At 39.4% G+C, this 19,350-nt stretch overlaps 2 protein-coding genes across 6 annotated transcripts in view; one reads left to right on the top strand and one right to left on the bottom strand.

Annotated features, from left to right (window-relative positions):
• The window catches only part of LOC145994614 (m-AAA protease-interacting protein 1, mitochondrial), a 28,128-nt gene extending 12,235 nt beyond the window's left edge, over positions 1-15,893 (bottom strand). The window contains exon 1 of the mRNA XM_083130672.1: positions 15,289-15,893. Within this exon, the coding sequence (XP_082986798.1) occupies positions 15,289-15,741 (453 nt within the window). The 5' untranslated portion in view covers positions 15,742-15,893. The remainder of the gene's footprint in view (positions 1-15,288) is intronic.
• A 3-nt stretch (positions 15,894-15,896) lies between these two features.
• The window catches only part of Crtc (CREB-regulated transcription coactivator), a 73,172-nt gene continuing 69,718 nt past the window's right edge, over positions 15,897-19,350 (top strand). For 3 of the 5 annotated variants that reach the window (XM_083130667.1, XM_083130666.1, XM_083130663.1), the window contains exon 1: positions 15,898-16,060. In XM_083130667.1, coding sequence (XP_082986793.1) covers positions 15,947-16,060 — 114 coding nt within the window. In that variant the 5' untranslated portion in view covers positions 15,898-15,946. Of the gene's footprint in view, positions 16,061-19,350 lie in introns of all 5 variants that reach the window. The other 2 variants (XM_083130665.1, XM_083130664.1) reach the window with 2 other exon arrangements.

The following is a 19,350-nucleotide window of genomic DNA, read 5'->3' as shown; positions in this document are numbered from 1 at the left end:
ATAAATAACCTAAATTAAATGTTTTAAGATAAAAATAAATAACCTAAATTAAATGTTTTAAGATAAAAATAAATAACTCATGGTGCAACGGCCCTCATGTTTTAAGATAATATTTTAAAATATGTTGCTTTATTTTAGTTTGATTCATGGCTTTCTTAGCCTGCATTTCAAAAAAATAAAAAAGCTGCCAAGTGAATTATTTTTAGTTTTGTCTACCTCTGTGTATACACATCAATTAATTGTTGAATCCTACATCATCATCATACATGGTATACTAATTGAGGGTAGATAACTGGGAATAGGGGTTGATGCCTTTCTTTCGAAATAATGTCATATCTACTACATACATTGAGTAAATATGAATTAGTATTGTAAACCATGAAACATTGGTGATGGGACATGATGCAGGAGGGTCATTTAAAAAATAAGGGCAGATAATTTATAAAATGTGACTGGTAACAGTGATCGACTTTAGCCAGCGCAGTAACATCAACTGGTCCATTGGCCACTAGTCAATAATATTTTTGCTACTCAGTTGGTTATTTTGTGAGTTAGAGCATATTAAAAAGGCTGCGCAATTACACAATCCTGCCAATTGAGATACTGTCTGTGATTCGATTTCTCCAACTCCAAAGGTCATAATGCTGCCGAAATTCACAGAAAATTGTGTGAAGTGTACGATCCGAGTGTAATCAGTGAAGGAGAACTACGACAATGGTGGTGGGCTTTCACACCCACCAAAGGCAAAAAAGTTCAAGGAAACTCCCATCTGTACAAAAAATCATGGCAACTGTTTTCTGGGAGCAACAAGGTGTTCTTTTCGTGACTTTCATGTAGCCAGAGAAAATAATCACATCACGGGGTACTATGAAAACCATACAATATCGACGATGTGGAGTTCTGTGCTCAGGTTATCCACATTGTTGCCCTCAATCTCTAGACGATCCAGAGGTTCGGTTGGGAACTTTTTGATCACTCCTCGAATAGTCTGGACCTTGCACCTAGTGACTATCACGTCTTCCAGCACCTCAATGATTTGAAGAAATTGAGGTGTTGAAAATGGTATTGTTGAATTGGCTGAACTCCCAGGCAGCAAACTTCTATGCAGAGGGTACAAAAAACCTTGTTCCACGGTGTTCCTTGTGTGTGTTAGACAGTGCATATAAAAGTAAAACTGGAAAGTATTGGAATTTCCAATACTCCACATGTAATGCTTGTAAAAATGCACACCTACAGGTTTTTGAGATCACTTGAACCATGGGCTTGATGAAACTGTCTACAGGTTACATATTTGTTTGTGTGTATGTTAACAGTATGCCATCCTACCTGGAAATAACCAAACTACTATGTACAGCAGACGGGAGCAATATTTCATCTCTCATTCATGTAGCTGATGGTATAGTGGTAACGTTGCTGCATTGCAATCAATAGGGTAACCACACGTCCTAAAAATAGGCCAGGTGGGTTTTTAGAAAAATGAGGCCTCTATTTGGGGGTATAGACAACTTCAATTTCAAGATTCATAACACAATTTAATACTTGTGAATAATTGTTAATATTGTTTCAGTGTTTAATTTCAAAGTAAGGAAATACAACACTCTCAGTTGAAAGCTCAAACACAAGAAACTATTCTTCCAATAATTACAATTGTTGGACTTTTGGGTCTCTTCTGTTGTCGCTGCTGTGAAGTTTTGATTTCAAAGCATTTGTGAGTTTCTAACAATAGGTAAGAATATGCAATACACCGTGGTATCCTTTGATTTGAGTTTCATGACATCAAAATTCAGCAACACAGAAGGCTCATCGGGCTATATCCGACCGATTTGGCCATTCTGCTGCCACGTGTGTAGTTGGGCCAGAACCCTGAAACCAGTGTTGTGTCTGAACTTGCAGTTGCCAGAACATCATGTTCGTGCTAGTGAAATACCACCGAAAATTAACCGTTATTGGGAAGGGTACATCATGGCTCTTTTCCATGCACATTTTTCGTACAACCGAACAGTGAAACAATGTTGGGAAAATGGTTTAACCATCGGAGTGACCACAGCTAAAGATATTGTGGCAGGCTAACAAAAATGGTGCTCATGCAGAAACATTTGCTAACAAAAGGGGCCCCTTCAAGATTGTCAGTGAAAATGTCACCTGAGGTGCTTCATGGAATTCAGCGAATTACAGTCCAGGAGAATCCACCACCCCAACGTGACATGGCCCAGAGGTTAAATTTGGTGGATTCCATTGTCAGCAACATTATTAGTCGCTGTCTTGGCATGCGGTTCGTACGTAAGGGCCAGGTTCACAACGTCACCCCGTGCCACATTGCAGAATGCAAGATCAACTGCCACAAAGTGTACGAAAGACACTTGGTGAGATTGGATGAGGCCTACATTTATCTCGCGTGTAATGGTATACCTGCCGCAAAATTAGTTTGGTATTGACGCTTGGGAAGCACGTGTTGGAATCGGCTCTACGTCACTGCGGGAGGGTGGGTTGCTGGCATGCGAGCCAATCGAAATCTTCCCAGTGCTTCACCCAAGCCCTGGTTACCTAGCAACAGAAAACGTTTATCTCGGTGTTGCCGCTTATCGGGCGATTCTTCCTGCGATCAGATTACATGTTGTTGGGAGAGGGCATGTTGTTTGTTTGTTGCGTTGCTGTGATATTTTAACCGGTCCGTTGTTTAGTGTTTATTGAATTTAGAGTATTCTTTGTTGTATATAGCATGTTGTTTTAGTTGTTATTTTTTGTACATAATTTTCTGTGTTCTTGAGTGTGTCATGAGCTTGTGTGAAGAATGTCAAGCACAGGAGGCAATACTCGAGATGACAATGTACCAAAGAGGCCATGCACTAAAAGAAAAAGGAATTCTTCTCAAAGGACAAACGCGGGAGATGGTTTGATCTGAGCGCAAATAATTTGAGCAAGAGAAAAACAATGGGGCTCCAATCATTTCTGTAAATAAAGTTCTGGACAGGACTGCTGCTGCTTTCGGCGTGTCTAAGAACACTATTGTTACCATGAAAGAAAAATATAATGTGGTAGAAATAAATAAATAAATAAATGCGAGGCTTCAAAATTGGAAACCCCAGGAAAGAAGAGGAATATCAATAAACGCGTGACAAATTTAGATACCTTTCAGCAAGATGCTATTCGTCGCCATATTTACTCTTATTATAGGAGGAAAGAATATCCCACAGTTGGGAAACTGCGAGTTTCGTTGAAAGATTCGGCATTTTTTCAAGGTGGGGAAACAACTTTAAGGACAGTCATAAAATATCTGGGATTCTCATACCAAAAAAAAAATAGTGGACACAAAATAAGGTAAAGTATGTAGGCATATGGGGATGTGGAGGTAAAGCTCCACACATTCTCGACCTTGACCTAGGCCATATTATGGAGGTGATGTGGTTCACCAACCGCCTTTACCGCAGGTTTGCCCCAGGTACTCACTTGGACTGAGTCGACCCCGGAGCCGCTCGGGATATTTGAAAAAGTTCCACAAACCACCGCGGGTCTCACACGTGAAAGTCAGATGCCCCACCAACTCAGTTGCGGTATAATTGAAAGATGGGCAGACTTTAACGGGGACTTCGGAAAGAAATGATTATTGAAAGTGTATATACAGAATGGATTGAAAATGCAACCTGTAAACAATGCTCGTTTCGTTAATTCCTTCATGTTGTAAGGGAGATGGAAATGAAGAGAGAAAACAATAACACATTCATCATTATTTTCTTGTAGTTTACGGTTATTACAAGCATAAGAAAACAGTTTTTCTTTGTGACGTTTCAGGAGAACACACGCTCCTTTCATCAGACATTTATTTTCATTTTGACTAAAGATACAGTTATAACAATGGTTAGTAATTTTTAAACAAAAAGAATCCGTTATATAATGGACGTTGTCAATGTTACATTGTTGTAATATAGCAACTTAACTGTGAAAAAAAGCAGTCTGTTGTATTTTTATTTGAGATTTTTTAAATTATGAATCCCAAATATCATCAGGTAATTCAAATTCATCATTGTTTTCACACAGTACAACAATGTAACATTGACAACGTCCATTATATAACGGATTCTTTTTGTTTAAAAATTACTAACCATTGTTATAACTGTATCTTTAGTCAAAATGAAAATAAATGTCTGATGAAAGGAGCGTGTGTTCTCCTGAAACGTCACAAAGAAAAACTGTTTTCTTATGCTTGTAATAACCGTAAACTACAAGAAAATAATTCTATAATGCAAGCAATGCGTACATACAAGAAAAACTAACATTCATCATTGTTGTCATCATTGTTATTCAGTTTTCCTCGAAAAACAATAACACATTTCATCATTGTTCCTTTTCATAACACGTTTTCCTCGACACAGCGTCAGACGGCTGCACTGCGTACCTACCGTACCGTACCGCATGATATGGCAACACCGTGACGAGTGTTCCTTCAGCTCTCAATACCAAACTAATTTTGCGGCAGGTATAACATTAGGGCAATTACATACCGTGACACCTCTGGCAAGGGGCATACAGAGTTTTACCACGAGTGCCGATAAAGTTTTCTGCAGGGAACCATGGTTATCGCTGGATACCGTTACGAGGGGAAGTTGGAGTTATGTAAGGTGGAGAAAAACAAAGGTGAATACTGCCTACTTCCTGGAATCCATTATGGCCCCAATCTATCAGACAGACATCCCACGTTTGTAAGGAGCCAACAAGAACCAGGTGTGGATCCACATGGACAAAGCATCCAGCCACATTGCTAGATCATCCCTCCGGTTTTATCAAGACATGGAGCAGGAAACAGGAATCCATGTTATTCCCTTTCATGACATTCCTGTCAAAGCCCTGATGCCAATCCAATGGGTTTCTGCACATTTGGACTGTTAAAACGATGTCTATAACATTACCACACCCTCACTGGCCTATGGAAAGCCTGTAAGGAGAAATGAGATGGAATTCCTATGAATGTGCTCCAACGTAGTTTGTTGCAGTGAAAATTGCAATGTCAGGCGATAGACCATAATGCTGGTGGTGGCGGCACAGCTTTTCATAGGGTAAGTACACATTACATATCGGTCAGATATACCCCGATCAACCTCTGTATACGTAGTATAACATTTCTGTAAAATCTTTTCCAAAGTTTGTCATCTGATAACCCTAGTAATCAAGGGGTGGAAGCAGCGGCGGCTTAAGGGGTAGAGCAGCCATGCCATGGCACTACCCTCAGAAGAAACGCATAAGTCGCCAAGTAAAGTTAAATGAATACATTGATAGTTTACAGACAAGGAGATTCGAATCTTGCAATCGGTCAAGCTGACGTGTCGACCGCCCCAACCTCCTCACTGCATCGCCAGCTGTTTTGTTCGTACCCTTGCGAGGCAACAGTCCGTGCTGCCCAAGAGCTGGCCTAACCAAGTTGACACACGTGCAGAGGATTGAAGAAGTCTCAGCGAGGAACATTTCCACCATGAGCCGAGAACAAAGTGCCAGGGGGCGAGGTTAGCCATTAAGAAACCGTGCCAGTCTTCGCCTGGGCTGGCGAGGGAACTTTCGCAGCGTTGACACGACACAGTTGCCACCTTCAGAAAAAAGTCACTAAATACGACTGGTTTGTAAGATCCGTTGGGGAAGTAATTTCTGCTTATTTTTGGAGAAACGAACCTAATATTTTTCCAAATTTAAATGAACATTTTTGATAATAGATAGATGCACCAAGAGGGCCATCCAGACTTTTGTAAAAATATAAAAGTAAAAAATCCTATGATGATGCAAGTTTCCTTTGGCATTTCGACAATTTCTTTTCATAACAAAGATATTTTCGACATCCAGTTAGAATACGTGTGCATGGAGGAGGAGAAGGTGATAGGATTTGCTTTTCCTTTCCGCTTGTAATTGTTATATTTTTAGGTAAGTGTCATGTAGTGTATAAAGATAGGTTAGTGAGTGAAAATGAATCGGATTAGTACGTTATTACTTAAACACATGTTGTTTTCCACGTTACCAAAAGATCAAACATCTTGGCCAGTGGCGCAACCTCAAGGAGGGGGGGGGGGGGGATTGCGGAGGTTTTTTTTTCTATTTACTTGATCACGTTGGCACTACACATCATAGTTGCTGCCGGCCGCCACTGGGTGGAGGCACATGGCAGCGATTCAGATCCCACTTTAAACTGTACGTCCAGTCCCAATTAGCCTTTCTGTGCCTAAAGTGGGCTTAAAACAACAACAAATGAAACATTTACTTGTGAAATATGCATATAGAAATATATAGGACAAAAATCATCATACAAAAGACAGTGTAAGTATCCACTATGCTGCTTAGAATCATGCATGTGGTATGTAGAGGCAGCAGCTGACTACAGTCCACGTGGTTTACTCTAGCAGTTTCTGCCAGAATGTGGTCTGTTTGCTGCTAGCCCTTTCATCCACTGACAGGAGTGCTGGAGACCACATGTGCCAGAGCTCCTCATTCTTTCCACATTCACAGTGGAAGGGAGGGGAAAGGAACTGTCACACAGGAAGTACATATTGCAGATGGCAGGAGGATCAGAATATGCTCTAAAAGGGCTTGAATAGCTTATTGATATCATTTGCTCACACTTTCAAAGGACTCTGGTAATCACAAGGTCGGTAACAACATTTATATGATAGCAATAACAACCACAGATGATAAATCACTTAGTGGTGTGAACTGTAACAGACAACCTTCTGGCATCCTACGCCAAGTCAGTCTATGTCATACTTACTCAATCCTTAATATCATGGATCACCTGCAAAACATATTTCACTTCACATACTGAGGTAAGGTAAAGTTCCCCATGCATATAGCACCATACAATGAAGGCAAATTTAGGGGATGTACGGTCCCACACATGCTCAATCTCAGCCTAGGGGTAATGTGATGAGCATCATGCTCTGGCCATCAGTACCCCCAGTAATCCATTGATTTGAGGCTGGGTGAACCTCGGAGCCACTTTATGCAGGAACAAGGCCAGAAAAATTCCAACAGATCATCCACTCCAGGAATAGAACCTGGGTCTCCCAGCATGGCAGTCAGACATCCTACCGACTAGACCACTGCGGCTTTCTTCACATATTGAGATGTTAATAAATTGTGAAGACAGGGGAAAAACTTATGTTTTCTCTCACAAAAATATATAGCTCATAGCAGCGAACGTACAGTGTATAACAAAATTTGTTTCAAGTTGAGTACCTCTTTAGCATAGTATACAGTTCCATTACCCATATTATGCTAGCAGTTCTATCTTGTAATGAAACACTTTTCCAGATGGTTTTGGAAAGTATTCCACAACACAATTCCGAAATAAACTTCGTAACAATATTCAAAATACCAAAAATGTTAATTGATCACATTAAGCTTACACTGATCTCTCTTTGATCATAGTACAGGGTTTGTCTAATAAGTATCGGGACTGAAGTCATAAAAATAAATTTATTGAAGATATATGTACAGTGTGTTAATAATATTCATCAAAATATGACTCTCCTGCATCAATACACCGCTGCCAGCACTTTTCCCACTCTTCATATGCCCTTGGAAGTCGGCAACCACAACAATGTTCAGGTACCCCATCGAAGCTGCTTCGACCACCTCAATCGTCCCAAAACGATGTTCTTTCAGGTTCCTTTTGATCCGAGGGAACAAAAATAAGTTGGGGTGAGCCATATCTGGACTGTAGGGTACTTGCAGCAGCATTGCCACATTCTGTTTGGCCAGTGCCTCCTCCTTCACAATTAGCGACGTGTGACTGGGCACATTGTCGTGATGCAGCAGCCAGGAATCGGCGATCTCCCTTTGGACGTGGCGGACCCTAATCCTCAAACGTTTCAGTACTTCTGCGTAAAATTTCCCGTTCACTGTTTGTCTGGCAGGCACAAATTTCTAATGCACCACACCTTTTGGGCCTCTTTTGGTCGAGGAGAGGCCACTCAGCACTTTGCCTTTTGGTCTCTGGATCGTACTCAAAAATTCAGGTTTTGTCACCGGATATTACTCTGTCAAAGGATTTGGATCGGTAACAGTTCACGACAAATCGTCACACAGTGTTCCTTCTGCTCGTCTGACAAAACCTTCGGCACCAACTTTGCACACACCTTCCGCATATGCAAATCATCGGTCACAATTGAATGCACAGTGGATTTCAGTAAATTTAACTCCTGTGTTATCAAACAAACACTTAACTGGTGATCACTGTTCAGAAGTTCTCGCACTTTGGCCACATTTTCAGCATTCTGGATCGATGTCGGACGTCCAGCGCATTGTTCGTCTGCTCGGCCATCTTTGAATTTTTATGCCACTCAAAAACACGTGTTCTGGACATGGCTTCGTCCTTGTAAGCCTCACGGATCATATCAAAATTCTCTGTAGCAGATTTGTTCTGTTTAACACAAAATTTGATGGCACAACACTGCTCTATGGTTCGCTGCATCTTGACTCTCAACGTGAGCAGTAAACACACTTTCACTTCAGGTGCGATGTACACTCACTAAAGGCTCGGAGGCAACTGAGCTGGGTCTCCTAGCCCACATCCCGCAACACCGATCCCACCCACAGAGACCACCCTCCACCCCTTCCCATTGGCCGGACAAAATCAATCCCGATACTTATTGAACAAACCCTGTAAAACACATATTGTGACATTTTCTTCAAAGCCATGCAGTATATAAACGTAATTTGAAAAATAATAATTATAACAGATCGATTTCCTTTATTTTACTTCGCTTTTTGTGCCACTCTTGTCTAATTCACGAAGATGGGGATGAGTGATGATATGATGAAAGGACACACACACACATCCAAGCCCAGGCCGGGATTCGTAGCGCGATTGCTCAGTTTGTTTGATTTGTTGTCCACTTTATGCACAGTAAGGCTAATCGGGACTGGACCTACAGTTTAAAGTGCAATCCAAAGCAATATGTGCCTCCACCGGGTTCGAACCCGGGACCCCTTGATTACAAGGCAACGGCGCTACCTCTGTGCCATGGGGGAGGCCCACAGTGTTCAAAGTGAAGGGAGATGCAGGAAGATATTATCCCCCTCCCACTACCAAAAGTTTCACAAAACATCCCCCAGCTGTGTCATTGCTACCTCGTTAAAACATAGGAGCATCACATCAGCTAGACCCAAGCAGCTAGCAACTTACACCTCAAATGTTGACTTTCAACTTTCACTCACTAGGTATCATACACAAGTCATGTACATGATCTTTAACAAAACATGTATCAATGTAACTAATAAAATGAAAACAAATGATACTGAATCTTAATTATTATCTATAGGAACGTGGGGTTGAAAGGGTTAACATTTCCTCCTTATATATGTGTATACACACAGACACACACACATGGAGTGACTAGCTTCACTACATGGTGAAGCTAGGTTTTGAGCTATTTCCACCAGGTTTTAAACTACGTATGTGCATGGCCTACGACCTGGCCTGCACATTCTTTAGTTAGTTGACGACTGGTATGTATCAAGTTACGCTGGAGTTAATTTCTTTTCGTGCAGGCGACAAGTACTTTTTATTCCTGCACACCTTTTCCCATATGGGCTGCTGCTAAGATGTCACAATGATGTAGGTTATGAAGGGTTATTAGTCCTAAATGTTTTCAATGTTATGTTAGGCACAGCAGGTTTAGTACTGTTAGTATTAAAATAATTTCCTGACATTCTTCCAAAACCTGATTATTTGATTTCTATTCTTCAGCACTTTGCTATTCACATCACCAGATGAAAAAGTAGAACCCCTCCCCCAACAAAATACAGTGAATTTAACGGACAAGTCTTCTGCAGAGCGGTGGCTACTACACCAGGCAGTGAAAGCGCTTCTGCCAGCAAACTGGATGTTACATCCGCGTAAATGGGATTGCTAGTTATGTAATGAAATAAGCTTGTACAATTTACACAGACAGTTAAAATGAGCACATATCTTGTTACAAGAGGTGTTGGAAATGATGTCCTTTGCTTCCACACATATGCAGCATTTTCTAAGGAAATTTTAACTAACACGTTTCAGTTCCTCTTCCGAAATTGCTTCAAATACTCTCCTGATAATTTCTCTCAATTCTTCTGATGTATGGCTTCAGGTTTAAAAGCTTGGTAGCTCGCGATGCAGACGTTATGCAAGGTGCAAGGGATTTTTGAAAAGTGTGTTCCAATCGTGTTCTAACGTCGTCTAGCTTCTCCCCAGTAAGCACACGCCGTTTCACCTTCACTTCTTATCAACAACCCTGCTTCCGTAAATTTGCTCACAAGTTTTTGAACGTTGTCTCTGTGTGGAACAGGAACATCTGAGAATTCTGCTGCCAAATGCCTTCTCACTTCCCTACAAGAATTCATAATGACGTAAGAGTCGTACATAAAAATGCATTGTTTTAAACTGTACGTGGCATTAGACAGCAGAAAAGCATCAGTAATACGTAAACTAAAACAAAACAATCTAAAACACTTGTTAAGGTCCGCGTACAGCTGTGGGTCAGAATGCCGACAGACGACCTCCCACCGACCAGCGTGTTAGCTGCCGCTCCATGGAAGACTTGACAGTGAAAGGCACTTTATGTATGTCTGTGTATATATATACATTTATATGATGATAGGTTGTCATGGTTGGCAGGAAGGGGAATGATAGAGGAGAGGATGCCATTTCATATAGTCAGTCGCAATTGTACGTTGAAACGTACAACATATTACCTGTGTTCAAAACTGTTTGATACCCGGATCATCCCACTGAAACTGTAGGTCCAGTCCTGATTAGCCATACTGTGCATAAAGTGGACTTTAAACACAAACTCAATCAAATTCTCAGCGCACCACCTGCATGTGACTCATCACTGTTTCGCAGTGGCGAAGATATACTGCAAGCACTATTCACTATTGGAATGTTATTTTATGTACTTAATGTTTTAGCCTTATTCAGTTTCCATCGCATTCGACTTGGCAACATTTTACAGCCTCAAACTCCTTCATCAGCCTGTTGCAAGCAGTAGCCGCTCTCCTTGTGCCAACGCACCCAAAGGATCATATGGCAACACGTCAAATCTTGTTGGAGAAATGAGCCTCAACCCTCACAGAAAAGCTGAGCCTTCATTGCTTCTCGGAAAGCAAACGAAAGCGGAAGGAGACATTGCCAGTAACCAATGTGTGTCATTATGCACACATAAACAAGATCGCGAGGATAATATTAATTATTAATCATAAAATAACTGAAAGAGAGCATTATCATTGGTCTAAATTCCATATAGGTCACTTACATTACAGCTTATTTTGTAATTCGCGATTTTAAAATGTGTCAAAAATTTGACAAGTTGGGTCAAAGATGGTAAGGGAAGAGGAATGTCTGCAGTCATCAACCTGCATCCAGCTCGAATTACACCACGTGTTGACAGATACAGTGTTGGCAACTGTCAAATTATTTACACAGTAATTCAAGTCAACTGATTAACAAATTATACAAGAAAATGTAATAAATTGACAACTTTTAGGTGAAAAAAAAAGTACCTGAAAAAAGAACTATCTTCTGATATTTGTAAAGAGCACAAAAGTAAATCGTATACATTGCACACGTTAAGAACATAAGAACATTTCGTATAATTATGACACTTTATTACTTGAATATTATATGCATAATCTTTCTGTTGCAATGAATCAGATTCCACAGCGTAATTTCTATCTCCAATTGATATATCTTCTCTCCCGTGAGCGATAAAATTAAGGAAATTGGTTGGTATCACTTTCTGTTTCACAGCTTTTCAAAGTGATCTTGTTTGAATGCTTTCTAGTTGGGGAAAGAATTCGCAAAGAAGTGTGTGTTTGTTGTTTGTGCTGTGAATTAATTGAAATGAACATAAATTCGGGAAAGGTTGATACAGCAAAGTGTGGGTGTTTCCCTGTTGAGATAGGCTGATCAGAACTGGACTTACAGTTTTTTGCAGAGGGTTCATCTATTGCTGGATTCATGTGTAAACAGGAAATATATTTACAAGGAAATCTACTCTCTTTTTAGAGGAGATAAATGAATAATATAATGATAAATAATTAGAAATACAATATCAAACAAAGCTACGCAATTGATTACCCATTTCCTTACACAAAAAAGTGTTTCCAAAGCTTTAGTGGCTTTCATGTTTTCACGTATATGTTTTTTGTTTTGTAATATAAATTGAGTTTTTGTAAGACCAAAATATAAAAATTAAATTATGATATCTACATATAATGTGTCAAAATGGCAGGGGGATAGAAACATCCTTGGTAATAAAAAAAAAAAATTGGCACCAGGAATAACTGGCTCCTATGGGGATATCCCTCATCTTCTTGTACATAACACACACTGTTGTGTAACACGCTTCCGAACTTAATTTTTGTTAACAATTTGTTAAGTTACATTGTCATGGAACACTACCATGCATGGAATTAAAGTAATCAACATCTCTTTTGATCTCTCCTTCTTGTATGAAGAACACAAGATTCGTCTTGTCACTTTGTGTATTGTCGTGTTTCATTGCATCGCATCAAATCCGGTGTGCAGCTGGTCTAAACGGAGGCCATCTTCCTGATGTAATTTTAAGAAATACGTTTTTAATCTGCAAGTAATAAATAGCATACTTGGATGTATTTATAGACAGTTTTGCTCATTTTTCCGTTTCTATATATTATTTATGACCATTTGAAATGTGTCAGTCAGGTCTGCGCCACGGTAACTCTGTTGTTAGGCATCTGACTACCATGCAAGAGGCCCGGGTTCAATCCCCAGCAGGGAGAACTGGGATTTTGGCTAGAATTTACAATACTGACCCTTCTGTAATTTCCATAATACTAATTATACTCATGAAATACTTATTCGCGGTGGTTCTTCTAAGGTTAAGATGTTGCGGTCAAGTGCAGAAATTGATCATTAACATGTAGAAGTTGTAAAAGAAGTTCTTCAATTCTCGCAATCATTCTCAGTGTACAAGTATGGAAACCATATTTGTTGATATAAACAATTGACGTTTGCTATGACTTACTGTGTCTACAGCATTGGCACAGGTTGATTTGATACTTAGAGAGCATGGATCGTGTTAGAATAGTGGAAGAGAGCACTAAAAAGTTGTGAATGTTGCACAGATCGTTAGATGGAGTGTGGAGTAGGGATGGCCAAAGAGCTCCAGATCCGAAAAATCCAGATCTGGATTTGTTTCAGCTAAAAAACTGTTCTAGGGGGGCAACCCCCCTCAAATGTGAAGATGAAGACAAATCGAATTGGGGATCTGACCCTTGTGTCCCCCTCCGATTTCCATGAAACTTGGCAGGTGTATAGAGGGGTCCAAAGGAAGAAATACATGTTTTCTTGTTTCAGCTAAAAAAAACGGTTTTAGGGGGCAAACCCCCCTCAAATGTCAAAAGAAGACAAATTGAAGTGGGCATTTGACCCCTGTGTCCCCCTCTGATTTCCATGAAACTTGGCAGGTGTATAGAGGGGCCCAAAGGAAGAAATATGTGTTCTTTTGTTTTGGCTAAAAAACTGTTTTAGGGGGCAAAACCCGCCTCAAATGTCAAGATGAGGACAAATTGACGTGGGGATCTGACCTGTGTGTCCCCCTCCAATTTCCATGAAATTTGGCAGGTGTATAGAGGGGCCCTATGCCATATTTACATGGTTTTGGGGAAAGATCCCCACTTCAATTTTGCCTTATCTTGGTCCCTCAAAACTGCTTTTTAGCCGAAACAAAAAAACAAGTACTTCTTCCTTTGGGTCCCTCTATACACCTGCCAAGTTTCATGGAAATCAGAGGGGGACACTTAGATAACCTCCCTTGTAAGTGTATTAATTACAAATTGTGCACACACACTATATATATATATATATATTAGCAGGTAACAATATGTTATAAACACATTCTTACTTTCCAAAGAAGCACTCATGTGGGATGGCCAAACGGATCCGGATCAGGATTTCGGATCCGGATCTGGCCATCCCTAGTGTGGAGGAGAATGCATCGAGGACGATGGACTAAAGTGAAAGTGACAATCACGATGTGGAATGTGAACTGATTTGATTCCAGGTGAGTTTGGCAACAGTGCATGGATCTTAAAATTGCAGTATATGAAAATGGCATCTTCGGTGAGTAACGTTTGTGGTTAAAGTGCTACGAAAATAAGATTTTTTATAGGTTTGTTGCTGCAATTACTGGAAAACCATTATTGGATAGCCGCACTGAACATTCTCAGTAAGGTTAGGTTAGAAAAGAGTGAAGAAAGAAATTCTGAAGCGCAGAAGTAATTTTTGGAGTTCTACGTGCTACGAAACTTACATTTTTTTTCATATTTAAATTCCTTACCAACTTATCTATAGAGACAGGTGGGTAGCCGGAGCGGATCGGAGGTGTTGCTGCGACAGGGGTTGCAGGTAATTACTCCAGGGGCGGAGCCAAGAATTGGCGGGAAATTTTGGCAGCCATTTCCATGACATTTCTTGGGGTACAGCCATGAAAAACCAACTTCAACATACATCGATCGGTACGGGTGCTTCGAAGTTCGCATACTCACTAATTGAGGCCACCCAATCACAAATTTGAAGTTAAAATTTGGCGGTCAGGTGTAGAAATTGCAAAATAAGCTAAATTGAATGGTGTGCGATTGCTCATTATTTACAAAATTTTCTGGTAAATAATGAGCAATCGTGCCGACCACAGATCACTCACTTTCGCTTATTTTGCAATATTTAGACATGACCGGAAAATTTTAACTTCAAATTTGTGATTAGAAGGGCTCAATTAGTGAATATGCGAAATATTATGAAAATCGGGGAGGGGTCCAGTATTGTAAATTGGCTCCGGGATTTTTTCCACCTGTTCAAGCGGCTCTGGCACACACTCAGCGTCGAATAAAGTGGGTACCTGGAGGAAACTGGGGGATAAAGGCAGCCAGGGGCGGGCGTGGTGCTGCTCACATCATCCCCAGCTTCGGCTGAGATAAAGAAAGTGTGGGACCCTAACTCCACAACCCCTATACACCTTCATGGCATGGTGCAATGCACATGGGAGCACTTTATATATGAGCACAGTCATTTTCTCACACAAATACTATAATTTTTCCACTTATGAAACCGAGGATCATCAGAATGACAGGAGAAAGTGTTCCCTACATTGAACTCTGTACCCTTAGTTTCTGGATCAGTTTAAGGGATTTTCTGTTATGTTTTAACTTTTGTATTATTGGTCAATATTCCTTGTTTTCTTATACACTTAATAATACTACCTTGGTAATTAAAATATATGTATTTGAGACATGTACCTGTTTTGATCCAGCAATAAAGTCGGCCAGGTTAAATTCTCTATCAAAATATGGAGCTATTATAAGATTAGATAATATCCAGTTTCTGAAAGTTTTAATTAAGCTAGGCCACAAGATTTCAGGAAAATCCATTAAAGGTGGCAATGTCATTTTTGGACCTTTACTATTATCTGCGAAACATCGAATTGATGCTACATTATGGACGCGCATCAACTCTTGAAATAACTTTCTAGATATTCCACGACTAAGCACTGTACACCTTTTATTCAACAATTTCTTTACTGCTATGCTGGATTGACTAGAGCCGGTCTCACATTCACTCCCACTACATCGCTTTTTCTTTGGTTCACTCTCAGACGTAGTGATGCACTTAACTGGCTCCGATACAACTCTGGTCTTCGCTCCGGCTTCTTTAATTCTCAATTTCATCACATGTCTTGATATCAAGAACATTATTGTTAGTATGCAAAGCCAATCAACTGTAGTTAAGATGACTATTTTTATATCCAAAGCTCCCTCATGAACCAAAACACCACATCACATGGGATGCGCCATGTTCACTATAATAATGGCATTTATCAACAGATGGCGTTCAATATGGTGCACTTTCATTGGCCATTTGCGTTACCTGCAAGTCAAAACTATAGCAGCAGCCATCATGGCGAATCCAAGGAAATTTAGTGAAAAGATTGCACTGCATAATCAGAAACAAGCAGAAGAGACAGCCGCCTTCGAACAGATTATGCGAGAAGTTTCCGATGCAACAAGCAGGGTGAGTAAATTGTACACCTACGCTTCTCACATTTATTTGTAATCAAAATATTATTAGGCCTAACGTAAACAGAGGATACAATTTTTTTCTCATGGATTTCTACATAAATGATTCTTAAATGGTAAACATGATATGGCATCACGGAAGTAACGAATGGGACATTACTTATTTATCACCTAGGAGTTCAGAAACGAAATTTTACTTTGCATATAACCAACGTGACAGACGATGTTTGCATGAAGTTAGCAAGTTCGAGTTCTGTGTGTTGTTATTTGGACGTGGAAATTTGTGTTTAGATATGGTTTGTTTACATCTTTCATCGTCCATGTAAAATGAATTCTAACGTTCTTGTACGCATTTAGTGTATTGCTGTGAACAATTATGAATAAATCTTTTGACACACAAGCTTGCAAAAAGTTAGTTTTGGCTTTTAATGTGGTTGCATTTGCAGTAAACTATCAAACACCATAGTGTTTGTGCATTAGTAAATTCTTAGTTAGGAATGAGTTCTTCTTCAATTGCCCGTGTAATGAATATACACGTGATAAGTAGAGACTAGTAAATAACTTTTAGAATGTAAACATGTAGTGACCAAAATGTGAGAAGAAACTTCTGATGAGTCGAGTGCAAGGACACATAAAAATTATTGCCACTAGACTATGGACAGATAACTACATCAACATTATGTACGTCTTATAGAACGAAAGAAAGTGAACACTGGAAAATGTGAGGAGGAAGAGTGAATTATGAGTAATTTTTGTTTACTGCATTTGGAGAGAATATTTGTGGATCACAGAGTCGTCTGGACATATTAGTATATTTTGATTAAAAGTAGGCTAGCCCTAAAACAACTTACACGAACCCTCGAGAAAGGTGATCCAATTTTTTTTTCTGTTGTGAAAATTGAAAGGTAAGGTATCAACAACAAGAAGGTAAGGGTAACATTATCGTATGAGGGAAACGGATTCCTTCAAATTTACAGGAGAAAGTACTTCCGGAAATCATTTTCTTTAGTGTTGTGGAAGTTCCTGAATGTAGATTTGATCCATTTTAATGTGAATGCTTGTTGTTTTCTGCGAAAATCTCTGTCCGACATGCTGTTTCTGCTCCCGCCATTTGCTTTCTGCACGAGAGTGCAATGTTCCGTGTGTTAAGATGATGCAACCTATAGCCAGTGTTTCAGCCTTGCCGTGTTTTCACTAGAACATGACGTGTCGAGTATTTTTAATTTTTTTTTTTAAACTATGCTTGCCTACCCTAACTTAACCTAACCTTATGGAAAATGGTTTTTGGGGCTAACGTCAATGGTTTGTGAGGCTAACGTCAATGGTTTGCGACGTATTAGCATAATTTCAAATCCGGGCACGAAAGTAGATATTTTGTGGTGAACGAGGTTGCAACACTGCATAAATCGACAAAAACCCTCTCAGAAGGCCCCCTAAACCAGTACGCTATCACAACCATAATGTGTTACAGATTTGAAACAACAAGTAACAGTAAGTACTCGTAAATCTAAGAAATAGACATTGATATGCATTATTTCACTTTAGGAAATGTTCCACATTCCACACGTTAGCAATGTAAAGAAGTCCAAAATATATGATTCGTAGGTGTTTCCCCTCATACGATAATAGTACCAAGGGAAGTATTCTTCAAAATGTGATTAAATGAAACTGTGTGCCAGTGTAGGAGTATGTGTTTATACTGCTATCTGGTGCCTTGATTATGTTAAGTAATAGGGGCATTCCCCGAATGGTGCCCCAAAAACCATTCACGGTTAGGTCAGATTAGGCAAACATAGTTAAAATTTGGGGTCGTAGTAATATCAGGAATGTATATTTTGTTTTTTAAGTATTGGAAACAGAAAATCTTCCTGTAAATAATGAGCAATCGTGCATTGTCTGTTGCGATCACGGACCCCCTTTTTTTTCTAAATTTTACACGTGACCGCCAAATATTAACTGCAGATTTGTGATTAGGAGCCCTAAATTATTGAGTATGCGAAATATGAACGAAATCGGGGATTTGTCCGGTATTGTATAATTGCTCTCAAGTTTTATTTTTCATTTGTTAACAGACACCACAAAATGCTATATAATTCTATGAAATCAGTTTATTGTGAATATTTGAATTCAGTCTCATGTCTAGAAACATACTTTTTGTATTTGAAATGTTACACACCTAACGTTGGAATGTCCCAATAGCCTCTTCTTCGAGGGTTCCATTTTCATAAGTAAGGTCGGCCCACACTATTGATGTTCTGGTTTCATGTGCTGCCAGAATATATTGTAATGTAGATATTTTGTGACTTCTGCACACACGTGCATAATTTGTGAAATAAAAATCTCTGGATAACATGAGATAAAGGAATATTTATTCATTGAAACAATTATATGTTCTTGCTATAACAGAATTTAATAAATATTTTATAGAATTTATAACTTCCAAAGGTGGACAATTGTTCATAGGACCTTGGCTTGCTTGTGCTGGAAGGAGAATAACGACTCAAGTTCTTTTTGTTCTATTGCGATTTCATCATGCTACAAATGTAATTTTTACATGGTTCGATTTCGATTTACATCTTTTAAAACATACTGCGGAGTTTTAGCAATTACTTAAGATTTTGTTCAATATATGCTTTCATGGTTAGGTTAGGCAGGTCAGGTTTGGTTCTTTTAGAGCATTAAATGCATTCTACTAAGGTTCGGATTTCTAAATCCATTCCCACTAGTCTACGATATTTATTGTCGCTTGTCAATGGAGAATACCTTTGGAAGAGCACATGCTTGTGTAAGGTATTTTTTCAACATAAATCCAAACAGTGCTCATTACTTTAAGGACGGTTCAAATCTCGTGTGACAATGATTTCCAAAATTCTTTTATAGGCTAATTAGTTTTTTTGCTAGGAGAATTTGAAAACAATCCGAACTGTTACCGTATTTTTACACTTTCCTTCATATTCTGCATATTTATAGCATTTGTGGGTGAAGAGAATGCTTCAGACAGCAGCAACTTACAATTCTGTGATTTGCACATTATACTTATCACAATATAATTGCTCACAAATTTTACTTTCTGTATATTAAAAAGTCACTCAATTTTGTTCTAGACTTTAAACTTATTTCCACGAACATTTACAGTATTCTAAATGCATTCCCCATCCTCAGGTAAAACTTGCAAAAGTCATTACGGAAACATGGGCTTGTGCCTTTCCTGGTATCGTCTGCGTTGCAGATTTGCAATTTTAGATACAGCTTGCAGTTCAATTCCATGAAACATAATTTTTGTTC

Source organism: Lepisma saccharinum, chromosome 11, assembly GCF_977018435.1.
Source record: "Lepisma saccharinum chromosome 11, izLepSacc3.1, whole genome shotgun sequence".
Classification (NCBI taxonomy): Eukaryota; Metazoa; Arthropoda; class Insecta; order Zygentoma; family Lepismatidae; genus Lepisma; species Lepisma saccharinum.
The sequence above is the reverse complement of the archived record's forward strand: the minus strand, read 5'-3'. Positions and strand labels throughout refer to the sequence as shown.